The following is a 12,520-nucleotide window of genomic DNA, read 5'->3' as shown; positions in this document are numbered from 1 at the left end:
CCTAAAAAGAACATACCTTAAGAGATCAGGACCGTGACCTGGAAATAGCCTGAAATAAGGGCTTCCCTGGTGGCTTAGTGGGTAAAGAACCTGCCTGCAATGCAGGAGACCCAGATTTTTTTCCCTGGGTTGGGAAGATCCCCTGGAGGAGGGAGTGGCCACTGCCCCAGTATTCTTGCCTGGAGAATTCCACAGACAGAGGAGCCTGGTGGGCTACAGTCCATGGGGTCGCAAAAAGTTGGGCATGACTAAAACAACTGAGTATGCATGCAGTGACGTGGAGAACCTTCATGTCCCTGAAAGCCGCTGGTATGTGAGATTGCAAGTCTGGCACAGTTGACTCTGAGTGGTTGAGAGAGATGCTCAAGAGACTTTTGGCATCAGGAGAGAATTCTCTGGGTTCATCCAGGCCAGCCACTTAGTTGTGTGTTTGAGGTGAGTGATGGGGTGGCCTGGCATTTCTCATTCTTAAATACAAATTTCCAGGCACCATTCTACTCAGAGAGACAGTTCTTCCCTCCGTATACACGTGCACATACACACCAACCTCCCCACACTGATGACCTGAGTCCCCTTCTGGTCATGTAGTCAAAAAAACTGTCCTGTTGCCCACATCCTTCAAAACAGGTCTGTTGTTGTAGACAGATAAAGTCATTGCCAGGATGTTTTGTACTGTATTCAAGGAGGTGGATATTCTTAACCTCTTTGTCTGTGGTTTTTGGGTGGTCAGCCCATAGTCGTAATGTGTCCTGTCCCAGCCGGTAGTCATTCTTAGTGGGCTAAATCCTGAAGAATGCAGATCCTTTGTATATTAAAAGTACTTGTAAAGATGTCCTGATGGCATCTTTCTAGTGTGTGTGTATGTGTATTTTTTTTTCCCACTTTTTCAAACAGAGAGGCAGCTGTTTGGCCTTTTTGCAGATGGGAAGGGAAAGTAGTGATTCTTCCTGGATCTGTTGGTCAGCACTTTGAAGCCCCTACTCAGCTGGATTTGGTAATTTGAGGGAGAAAGCAGAATTTTAGTGCCCCCACATATTGGAGTAGCCACAGAAACCTGAGGGCATGTTGGACTTCCCTGGGGGCTTTACAAAATACCGATGTCTGCTCCTCACGCCCAGAGGTTCTTATTTACTAAGTCTAGTGTATAGCCTGGGCCCAGGTATTTTGTAAAGCTTCCTAGGTGATTCTAATATTCGGCCAGGACTGCTGAACTACTGATGTAAAGCAGAGTTGACCAAGTAGGCTGTTTGAGTCTACAGGTGGCAAGCATGTCCTCTGTTATAAATGTAAAAACAGTTGCCTTCTTTGCTGTCTACCTCCCTTGCTGGAAGAACATGTTCTGGTTCAAAATGGTTTAGATTTAAATTAAAAAGTAAAACCATGGCCATAGAAATTCAGCAGGCTGGCCTTTTCTTTTGATTCCCTCATTCAGTCGGGTTGTACTTTAGAAGACCAAGAAATTGGTGTTTGGAACCCCTGAGGAGAGTAGGCAGTATAGTCCACCCATTTCCAGGCAGCTGGAGGAAGACCCCACGATAACCAGGCACAGGTTTCCCATGTGTGCGTGCGTGCGTGCGAGCGAAGTTGCTTCAGTCATGTCTGATTCTTTGCCATGTCATGAGCAATTAGGTTTCTCTGCCTCTTCCACTTTAAAAGGCTTCTACTGCTAGTGGGAAGGTAGATTTTGTTTAAATTTTTACGTAAAGAATTGAAAATTACAATTGATGGAATTAGGGTTTGGTGGGGTGGGGGTTCTTCGAGATGGAGGGCAAGGTTATGGACTTTCACTTAGAACTTGTATATTTGAGGTTTTCTTTTTTTTAACAATGACATTATTAATTTAGTAGCCAGAAGAAAAAAATAAGTGGTCTTTTGTTTCCTGCTTGCTGCTGGTGAAACAGGAGGGAAGGAGGGCAGGGCACAGCCTTTAAAAGAATGACGTAGCTGTTGAATATGACATAAACTGGGTAGAACCAACTAGGTCCAAGATGGTGGATGAGTCGACTTCCGCTAGACTTTGAGCCTCAGTGAAGTTCATTGTAACACATCCGCAAGCTGAATGACAAACCATAGGTACCATGACAGTTCTGAGGCTGACCATCAAAGGTCGAAAAGTGGGCGGTGACCCAGTTCCTGAAAACCTCCACCCCTTCCTGAAGATAGTTGCAATAATCCTCCCACTCATTAACCCATGAAATACCAAGCCCATAAAAACTAACCACCACGTATTCTGGGGCCTCTCATCTTCTGAGATGGGACTTGCCTGGTGGTGCAGTGGTAAAGAATGTAGGAGGCGCAAGTTCAATCCCTGGGTTGAGAAGATCTCCTGAAGAAGGAAATGGCAACCCACTCCAGTATTCTTGCCTGGGAATCCCCGTGAACAGAGGGGCCTGGTGGGCTACAGTCCACGGGGTCACAAAATTGTCAGACACACCGAGCAACTAAACGACGGCGACAGATGTCAAGGTCATCAACCCATCGTTTAATCAGGTCTCAGACTTGCATAGGCAACTCTCATAGGAGTTCTGTATACGGTGCCTCACTTTCTTTATCTGTAAAAAGATAAGAGATTGGAAGACCCTCTTCATGCCTCCCTCTAGAAAAAAGGCATTTGCAATAAAGTTAAAACGTCACTGAAATAACAGCAGATACTGTGTGTATGTATGGGTGTTTAGTGCTGTAAACCCTTAAAAATGAGAAGCACAAGAAAGGAGACCACCTCAAAAAATTATGGAAGTTGGAAAGCAGATGGACCAGTGATAAAGGACTTGACAGACCCAAGAAAACTCACTGCTAATGTGCAACCACCCCGTAGTTGATAGCCCAAAATCGCTCAGAAGCTCAGAAGTTTAGAATATCAGGTATTTTCTGGAGATAAAAATAAAGGTGGCAACTAAGATAAAGATGGGTTGAAAGCTGTTTAAAAAGCAGTCCGATATTCCATCCCCCAACCTGGCAAAGTACTGGAGACTGGATAACCTCCAGCCAGAGATCGTAAAACAGAGAGCCTGTCAGCTGGGGCACCTGACTTTTTTCAAGGTGCCCCCAGCTTTTCCTCTTCCTGTTTCAGGATGCTTGTAACAAAGACTGTACCATTCTGGCAGGAGAGTAGAATGACTTCTCTGGGGAACCTGACCGGACCAAGAAGAAAGACCCAAAGATACTGACCCTGGAGGTTTCCCATCCAAACCTCTGACCAGAACGCCCTCCAGTGAAGAACCTCCATCCAGACCCTTCCAGTTAGGTGATAACGAGCCCCACTCTTAAATATTAGCATATGGCCAAGCGCCACTGTGCTGGCAATCAAAACAAGTAACAAATTGGAAGAAACAATATGCTAGGAGGAGAAAACTTAACCATCACATATGTTCTCAAGGGTCAGAGGAAAAGAATTGTAAACATGGAACAAGATACTGAAAAAGATGAACATTCGGAAAATTAAAGGGACACTTGGAAATTAAAAAAACGTAATAGCAGGAAATGATAATTAAAAGGACTAGATACAATTGAGGAAATCTCTCCGAAGGTAGAGCAGAGAAATGGCAGGATAGAAAGTCAGGTAGAAAAGATGAGGGAATTATAAGGCCAGGAGGCCCAACATCTAAGTCATATTTCTGTCCTCCAGAAAGAGAGCCCAGAATACAGAAGGCAGGAAATCATCACCACAGTGATACCTCTGAAAAATTCTTGAACAGGACTTGAATCCCCAGACTTTAGAGGCCACAACATTGCCAACACAGTGGAGCAGACACACCAATATCAAATTTCCTGAACAAAGAGAAAGTTCTTCACACTTCCAGAAAGAAATTACTGTCACCTTTTACAAAGAACAGGAATTGGAATGACTTTGGACTTAACAGGCCCAGGGGACTCTAGAAGGAAGTGGAACAGCACCTTTATAATTCCAAAGGAAAATTTATCTCCAGCCTAGAATTCTGTAAAACCCATGTATCAAGTGAGAAAGAATAAAAATAATCAGATATCCAGGGTTTCAAAATCACTTCCGTTTCCCCACTTTTAGGAAGCCACTGGAAGAATGTTCTTTACTGAGGGAAAACAAAGAAGTTGAAGTTAGGAAAACTGAGGCTCGACACTCTCGGGAGGTGAATGGACTCCCCTGGCCACTGATGAAGGGAGATCCCAGAGTAGCACTAGTGGATCACGCTCCCAGGAAAAGCCGTCCAGACTGGAGTGGGTCGGGAGGCGCTGGACCTTCCTAGCAAGAGGAAGACCCGATGCCTGTGTCTCGAGGGGAAGTGAAGTGGCAAAGGGCAAAACATCCACTTGTCATCATTCCACGTAAAACTAAGCAAACAGGAAAACAAGACAGTTACTCCGGGGGGGCGCGGGGCGGGGGGACAGTTTGCAGGAAAGGAAACATAATCATCCTTTCCACATTTCTCAGCAACAGAGAGTGTTTATTGAATCATCATCATAAAAATACTGAAGATTGTCCTAACCACAATTAGCGTGTGTGACTGTAGGGATACTGGAGGATAGGAAGGGTATGTCTGTGGTGGGGGCAGGGGAGGAAGGGTACAAAACCTTCTTCCCCCATAGTGAGAAGTTAACAGACCTAAAAACGAAGCATCGAGATCAACTGTGTACCATGAAAAGGAACAAAACTGTGCCATCTGCAGAGACGTGGATGGACCGAGAGACTGTCATACAAAGTGAAGTCAGGCAGAAAGTAAACAAGTGTCGTGCATTAGGAACACACATATGTGGAATCTAGAAAAGAATGGTACTGCTGATCTTATTTGCAAAGCAGAATTAGAGACACAGACATAGAAAATAAGTATATGTGTACCAAGGTGGGTGTGGGGTGAATTAGGAGATTGGAGATTGACATAGATACACTATTGATACTATGTATAAAATGGATAACTATTAAGAGCCTACTGTATAGCACAGGGAACTCTCATGCTCTGTGGTAACCTAAGTGGGAAGGAAATCCAAATAAAAAGAGGTGATGTATGTGAACGGATGCCTGGTTGACTTTGCCGTACAGCAGAAACTAACACAACATTTTAAAGCAACTATACCGCAATAAAGTAAGAACACCCCCCCAAAAAAAGAAAAGATTGGCTGTGTAGGCTGATGGAGATAAATACTAAGGTATGCATATATGTACATGTTAGTTGCTCAGTTGTGTCCGATTCTTTGCAGCCCCATGGACAGTAGCCCGCCAGGCTCCTCTGTCCATGGGATCCTCCAGGCACGGATACTAGAGTGGGTAGCCTATCCCTTCTCCAGGGAATCTTCCCAACCCAGGGATCGAACCCAAGTCTCTTGCATTGCAGGCAGATTCTTTACCATCTGAGCCACCAGGGAAGCCCAAAATACTAAGGTAGTTGACTAAGAGAAGTGAGAGCATTTCATTTCAGAAAGACATGGGAGGGCATGCTGGTTTCTGTTTTTTAATTATGTTATAGGGTTGTTTGACTATGAACTGACTGCATATAAAGCTATAATAACAGTAAGAATAGAAACACTGGTGAAATAGTATCATCTGATTAACATTTCTATTGATGTATTCAAATTTTAGCTGACGGGCTAAGTCAACATCCTGCCTCAAGGAAGGATAATGACTTAGAAAAATCCTTGTTTGGGGGGTATCTGAGAATTGCAGAGATGATGACTTAGACCCATCGGAGCTGCCTTTTCTTTTCTTTCCTCTCTAGATTATCCTCTCGACTTGAACCACAGCGAATCCTTCCTACAGACCACGACTTTTCTTCCTGAAGACTTCACCTACTTTGCAAACCATACCTGTCCCGAAAGGCTCCCTTCCATGAGTGAGTAGAGTGCTTGCTTGTCTTCCTCTGCTTTTAAAACCAATGACCTTCTATTTGATTAAAATAAAAGGAAGAGTGTTCTTGATCTCTCGATATGTCTACTTATAGAGAGATTTTGAACGCCTCCTGGCCCTTGGAAATAGGAGCTATGAAGGTTACACGGGTCCTGGCTCCTCTCCAGCCCGTCTGCAGGGTTGCCTGTGTTCCTGGTGCCATCTTCCACCACATTTTTCACTCTTTGCTTTACATGTTCCACTTCCTTTGTAACTTGAGGTCTGTTAAGATATCCTTGAGAAAGTGTAGGCAACCAGCTTTGTCTTTTACTATAAATCTCACACCGATTGTATAACTCATTTAATATGAGGGAAGTTATTTTCTTAACAAAGTGCTGGTTAAGAAAAATTCTTGCATGTTTTCTTTCTCTTCCTTTTTCCTCTTCTTCTTCCTCTTCCCTTCCCCTTTCCTTCTTAGAATGTGTGTAATCTAAAGCAAGGACAGTGTACGTTACACCTTTCCTGTGCTTTGGGGCTTCTTGGACTGTCTTCTTGACTTGAGTCCAAGATGATGCGTGTTATGAGTTTGGCCATGACCAGTCAGGGTCACTGATCAGTAAATTGGGACAGCGTGTCTGCACCCGCCTCAGGAGCGCACAGAGTTGCTACCAAGATCAGCTGCTCTTCTCCTTCCTCTTTGAGAAGTTCAGCTGCTGTTGTCCTTGGTCTTCATTTCTTTCTACATCCTTGGCAGAAGCAGAACTTCCAAGTCTTTATTTCTTGGTTTGCCGCTTTACCCAGTAATAGGGATGAACTGAAACCCAATGGGTTGGGAAGCAGACGTAGGGACCCCCATCCTTGTTAAAAAACACAACCCACTGAAAAAGCACTGAACTACTCCAGAGATTACAACCCTGAACGTAGGAATTTCGTGGCCTCTTATTATCTTTTTTCCCCCATCTCTCTTCAGAGGGCCCGATAGACATAAATATGAGTGAGATTGGAATGGATGCCATCCATGAACTCTTCTCTAAAGACCCAACCATCAAGCTGGGCGGTCACTGGAAGCCGTCGGATTGCGTGCCTCGATGGAAGGTAGGGGTGGGGTCAGACCCCAGGTGCTGGGAAGCCTACCTGGCAGTTGCCATCACCATGGATTTCACTCTGACATTTTGTAATTTGTACCCTACTTATCACTTACTGCAAAGGATTTGCATCTGATGGGAACATATTGGAGGAGTGGGTTTCCCTGAGGACACTGCTATAGCCGCAGACATACACATTGTTCTGGTCACTGAACCAGGACCCTTTTCCTTCCGTCCAGGAATATTGGCTAAGCAGTGGGGGAATCGGGGGAGGGTGGGTCTCTCCTGATAGATTTGCAGAAGCCATCTTCACAAATTCAGCGCTTTTATTTGGCATTGTTGCCATGAATCTAGTGGAGTAAAAAGCAGAACTATCTAGCCTGATACTGAGAATTTTTTTTTTTTTCCTGCATGACTGTAATCAGGAGACATCAGTAGTGTGGCTCAAGCTTATGACACTGACTTAAGTCAATTCTTTCAACAAGTGTTTAGTAAAGTGCTTATTCCATGCCAGCCCTGTATAGTGCAACAGTGATCAGAACAGATCTGGAACAAAGCAGTGTTTCCACCCCGTCACTGGGATGTAAAATCAATTTAATGACCAGTGTTAAATATATATATATATATAAATATTTTTTCATGTCAGTTAAAAGTATTCATTTAGTATATGTGATGATAATACAGGGCTTCCCAGGTGGCTCAGAATCCACCTGCAATGTGGGACAACCCCTGGGTCAGGAAGATCCCCTGGAGAAGGGAATGGTTACCCACTCCAGTATTCTTGCCTGGAGAATATACAAGACACAGAACAAGGCTTTGCTCTGATATAAAGAAGTGTTAAGACATCTCACCTACCCCCCTAATCTCTTAGTCTAGTGGTTAGGACAGGCACACCCACATTGTTCTCAAACAAGCTGCACTAGAATAAAGAAACAGGAGATACTATTGACATAAAGGGCGACTGAGAGAAGTGGAGGGTAAGTCAGCTCCCCGGAGCCCCCCAGGTGAGCTGGGCCCCAATGCTGCGGGAGCAGTCGAGGGGACTCGCTGACCGGGCGGCCTCTGTCGCTGTGACCCGCTGCAGGTGGCCATCCTTGTCCCCTTCCGGAACCGCCACGAGCACCTCCCGGTCCTGCTCCGACACCTCATTCCCATGCTCCAGCGCCAGCGCCTGCGGTTTGCATTTTATGTGGTGGAGCAAGTGAGTGGCCCTTTCTTCTCTCTTCTTTCTCTTCCGAGACTACAGCTGAGAGAGCTTCAAGCTGATCCATCCTTGGGGTTAAGAGCCCATAAGATCGAAAACTCAACGATTGAGTGGCCCTGTGGGGGGCAGGGAGCAGAGGGTGTCCTGCGCTCCTCCGTGGAGATGTTCAGTCCCAACAGGTCTGAGTGCTGCCTGGAACTTCTTTTACCCTTGAACAAAGGCCTCTTGTGGGCTGGTTTAGCTGGAACCGCTTTGGGTATTGTCTTTACATTTCAGACCCAGGAAATTCCCGTGAGATAAGGGGCTGCAGGTAGAAATGGCCGTGTGGTTCTTCCTTCTGTGTAGGGAGTTGGGTACCCTTCTAAATGCCGTTACACAGCTCACTGTCTGCCTGCCTTCAAATGGCCTTGGGAGAGAGAGGCTTAGGTTTATCCTTATCACCCTTTTTTATTCCTGAGGAAGTTGAGGCCAGAGGTCAAGTGATGGTGAGTCAGTGATGAACCAGGCAGGACCCACCTCCCTTCTGGCCCAGTGTTCTCTCAATAAGCTCTCCTTTAGGCAGGGCTGAGGCAGCAAAGATTATTCTTCAAGAGTCCTTTTAAAAATAAAGTTCTGCTGCTTTTAGGTTGGCACCCAACCCTTTAATCGAGCCATGCTTTTTAATGTGGGTTTTCAAGAAGCAATGAAGGACTTGGACTGGGACTGCCTCATTTTTCATGACGTGGATCACATACCAGAAAGTGATCGTAACTATTATGGATGTGGACAGATGCCAAGGCACTTTGCAACTAAACTGGATAAGTATATGTATCTGTGAGTATCATTTCCTTTTAATTAAAGAGGTTAAATTTAGAAGGATGATGAAAGATGCAAGGATGAACAAATCAGATTAGCTCCAACGTGAATCGCAATCTACTGATGAATGGACAAACGAAATGCAGTGTCTGCATCCATACGATGGAATGCTATTTCACAATAAGAAGAAATGAAGTACCGATAGATGTGACAGCCTGGATGGAACTAGAAAACGTTATGCTCAGTGAAAGAAAACTAGCTACAAAAGACTGGGTATTATATGATTCCGTTTGTATGAAATGTCCAGAATAGGCAGATCTATAGAGACGGAAGGAAGAATAGTGGTTGCATAGGGTTGAGGGGAGTAGGGAGAAATGAGTGACTGACTGCTGATGGTGGGTACAAGGCTTCTTGGGGGGGGGGGGGTGATGAAATTGATTAACACTGATTGTGGCCATGGTTGCAAATCTCCATGAATATATTAAAAAAAAAAACCCATTGAATTATACACCTTAAATAAGTAAATTAGGGACTTCTCTGGTGGTCCAGTGGCTAAGACTCCTTGCCTCCAATGTGGGGGACCGAGGTTTGATCCCTGGTCAGGAGACTAGATCCCACATACTTCAACAAAGATCAAAGACCCCACCTGCCACACTCAGACCAAACCAATCAATAAATAAATGGGTAAGTTATATGGTATGTCAGTTCTGTCTCAATAAAGCTGTGATTAAAAAAAAAATCAATTAGAAAAGAAATTTAAGTAGTTACTCGGGTTGATGCATTTGGCCCAAGGAAACCATTTCAGGTGGTTCGGGGCAGTAGCACAGAGAGTATTGTTTTACTTAAGACTTAGTTCTCCCATGAGATGGCCTGTTCTTGGGGGGGAAAAAGAGAACACCCTTTCATGCACAGATGATTGATGCCATACATCTCCTTTTAGGCTTCCTTATACTGAGTTCTTTGGTGGAGTAAGCGGCTTAACAGTGGAACAGTTTCGGAAGATCAACGGCTTTCCTAACGCGTTCTGGGGGTGGGGTGGAGAAGATGACGACCTGTGGAACAGGTATTGCCCTTCTTCTGATGTCTACTAGAAACACTCCCTTAGGCTCTCCAGACCAGCACTGCCTAGGGAATATGACGCGTTAAGCCATGTATTTAATTTTCAATGTTCTAGTAGCTCCATTTAGAAAGATTTTAAAAAGGAAAAAGGTGAAATTAATTTATTATATTAATAAAAATATTTTAACAATTATACTTACCACAGTATATCCAAAATAATACCATTTCAACATGCAATCCATATAAAATTTCTTTTAATATAAAATATTAATGAGATATTCTACATTCATTTTTTTCTTACTAAATCTTAGAAATCTGATGTGTACTTTACACACATAGCCCATTGCACTGAAACCTCCCCAAACCAGAGGTCAGATATGAGTTATATTTACACAGATTTATCCATGCCATCAGGTAAGGCTCATATTTTGTCTGTAGAACAGTCTCATGTATGAGTAGTGTCAAATAGTATTTTTGTACTATTTGTAAATAGTAAGTAAATAGTAGGGGCTTCCCTGTTGGCTCAGCAGTAAAGAATCCGCCTGCCAGCACAGGAGATGCTGGTTTGATCCCTGGGTTGGGAATATCTCCTAGAGAAGGAAAAGGCAACCCACTCCAGTGTTCTCGCCTGGGAAATCCCGTAGACAGAGGAGGAGCCTGACGGGCTGAAGTCCATGGGGTCACAAAGAGTTGGACACAACTGAGCAACCAAACAGCAGCCCGGCAACTACACCATTTTTACATAAGGGACTTGGGCATCCTCGGATTTTAGTAACTGCAAGGCGGGTGCTGGAACCAGTCCCCCCCACCTGGAGACTGAGGAACAACTATATATAATAATGAGAGTATAAGTTGGATTCAGAGGAGGCTGGTAAAAATTCAGTAATACAGAAGTATATAAATGGGCTTCCCCGGTGGCTCAGCGGTAAAGAATCCACCTGCAATGCAGGAGTCGAAGGAAACACAGGTTTGATCCCTGGGTCAGGAAGATCCCCTGGAGGAGGGCATGGTGACCCCCACTCCATGGACAGAGGAGCATAGCGGGCTACAGTCCATAGGGTCACCAAGAATTGGACACAACTGAAGTGACTTAGCATGCACGCATGCATGTAAACAAAAGAGTGTAAGTCCTAATCCCCATTGTTACCCTGTTTCCTTCCCAGGAAGTAGCCATTTGAACAAGCAGTTTCTTTCTTTATAGTTCTTTCTATTCATACATAAACAGCCCAGACACATTCCTTTTCCCCTTCCAATCATGTCAATACAGAGAGCCATTTCATTATTATTATAATTCTGTGGTATTTCCTTGTGTAGACAGCAGTTTATTTTTAATCCTCTCCTATTGATGAACAGTGGTGTTTAATTTTGAGCATCTTTTGTTCACATGTGCAAATATTTCTGTAGGTTAATTTCCTGGTTGCAGAACTGCAGAGTCAAGAAGTAAATGCACTTTTAAAATTTTGATAGTTATTGTCCGATTTTCCTCCAGAAAAGACTGCAAAAGTATTGTGACCAACAGTACATAAGCGTACAAATTTTCTTACTGCACCACCTGCTTTTGGATATAAATGACCATTGAAATTTGTGCCCCATTTCAGCACAGCAGCTCCTGGACAATTCTTTCTCAGTCTGTTAGGTAAAAATGGCATCTCATCCTTTTAATTTGGGTTTCTTAGGAACCTAGTGAGGATGAGCAGCTTTTCCGTACTGGTTTGACTGGTTTCTGAATCTAGTTGGGCTCCCCTAGGACATCTGTCCTGCCAGCTCATCTTGTTCTTTCCCCAGCTCAGCAAGGAGTCCCTCAGGCCAGGAATGTGTGATTGGTTTTCCCCAGCACCCCCACACAATTACAGGCACACAGTAGGCATTTCATACGTATTTATCAAATGAGAAGGAGAACACATCTTCACCCTGTCAGCCCTCCATAGCCGCCGGTTCTGAATTTGAGGATTCAACCAACTATGGATGGAGGGTGGGGGGGAGATTCCAAAACGTTCCAAAAATCAAAACTTGGATTTGTTCCCTGCAAGCAACTATTTACATAGCATTGACGCTAGAGATGATTTAAGGTCTGCTGGAGGATGTGTGTGGGTTATATGCAGATACTCTGCCATTTTGGGCTTCCCAGGTGGCTCAGAGGGTAAAGAATCCACCTGCCAGTGCAGGAGACATAAGAGACACAGGTTCGATCCCTGGGTCAGGAAGATCCCCTGGAAAAGGAAATGGCAACCCACTCCAGTACTCTTGCCTGGGAAATTCTGTGGACAGAGGAGCCTGGGGGGTTACAAGTCCACAGGGTCACAAACGAGTCAGATGTGACTTAGCAACTAAACAACAAACACAGTGACCCAGAGGGGGCATGTTTGCACCTGTCTGCAGGGGAACTCACACAGTTGTACCTGTCACTGAGACCCCGTGAATTTTTAATTTCTCTTCTTCTTCAAAACTTTTCGTATTGTAGACTCCTTTTCTAAAACCATGAACTTACCCAGAAGGAAAATGACTTGAATATATAGCTGTAAAAAAAGCACTGTTGTTCAGTTTGGCGTTCCTCAGCCTTGGGATCGGTTTGGTCTCACCTGTCAG

General features: G+C 44.3%; 1 protein-coding gene across 1 annotated transcript in view; it reads left to right on the top strand.

Annotated features, from left to right (window-relative positions):
• Nucleotides 1–12,520, top strand: part of B4GALT5 (beta-1,4-galactosyltransferase 5) — a 73,973-nt gene that overhangs the window by 57,199 nt on the left and 4,254 nt on the right. The window contains exons 3-7 of the mRNA XM_043883316.1: nucleotides 5,685–5,798; nucleotides 6,762–6,886; nucleotides 7,961–8,077; nucleotides 8,706–8,893; nucleotides 9,816–9,938. Coding sequence (XP_043739251.1) covers nucleotides 5,685–5,798; nucleotides 6,762–6,886; nucleotides 7,961–8,077; nucleotides 8,706–8,893; nucleotides 9,816–9,938 — 667 coding nt within the window. The remainder of the gene's footprint in view (nucleotides 1–5,684; nucleotides 5,799–6,761; nucleotides 6,887–7,960; nucleotides 8,078–8,705; nucleotides 8,894–9,815; nucleotides 9,939–12,520) is intronic.

This window comes from Cervus elaphus, chromosome 23 (assembly GCF_910594005.1).
Source record: "Cervus elaphus chromosome 23, mCerEla1.1, whole genome shotgun sequence".
In the NCBI taxonomy this organism is placed as follows: domain Eukaryota; kingdom Metazoa; phylum Chordata; class Mammalia; order Artiodactyla; family Cervidae; genus Cervus; species Cervus elaphus.
Note: the sequence above shows the minus strand (reverse complement) of the source record. Positions and strands in the feature narration are given on the sequence as shown.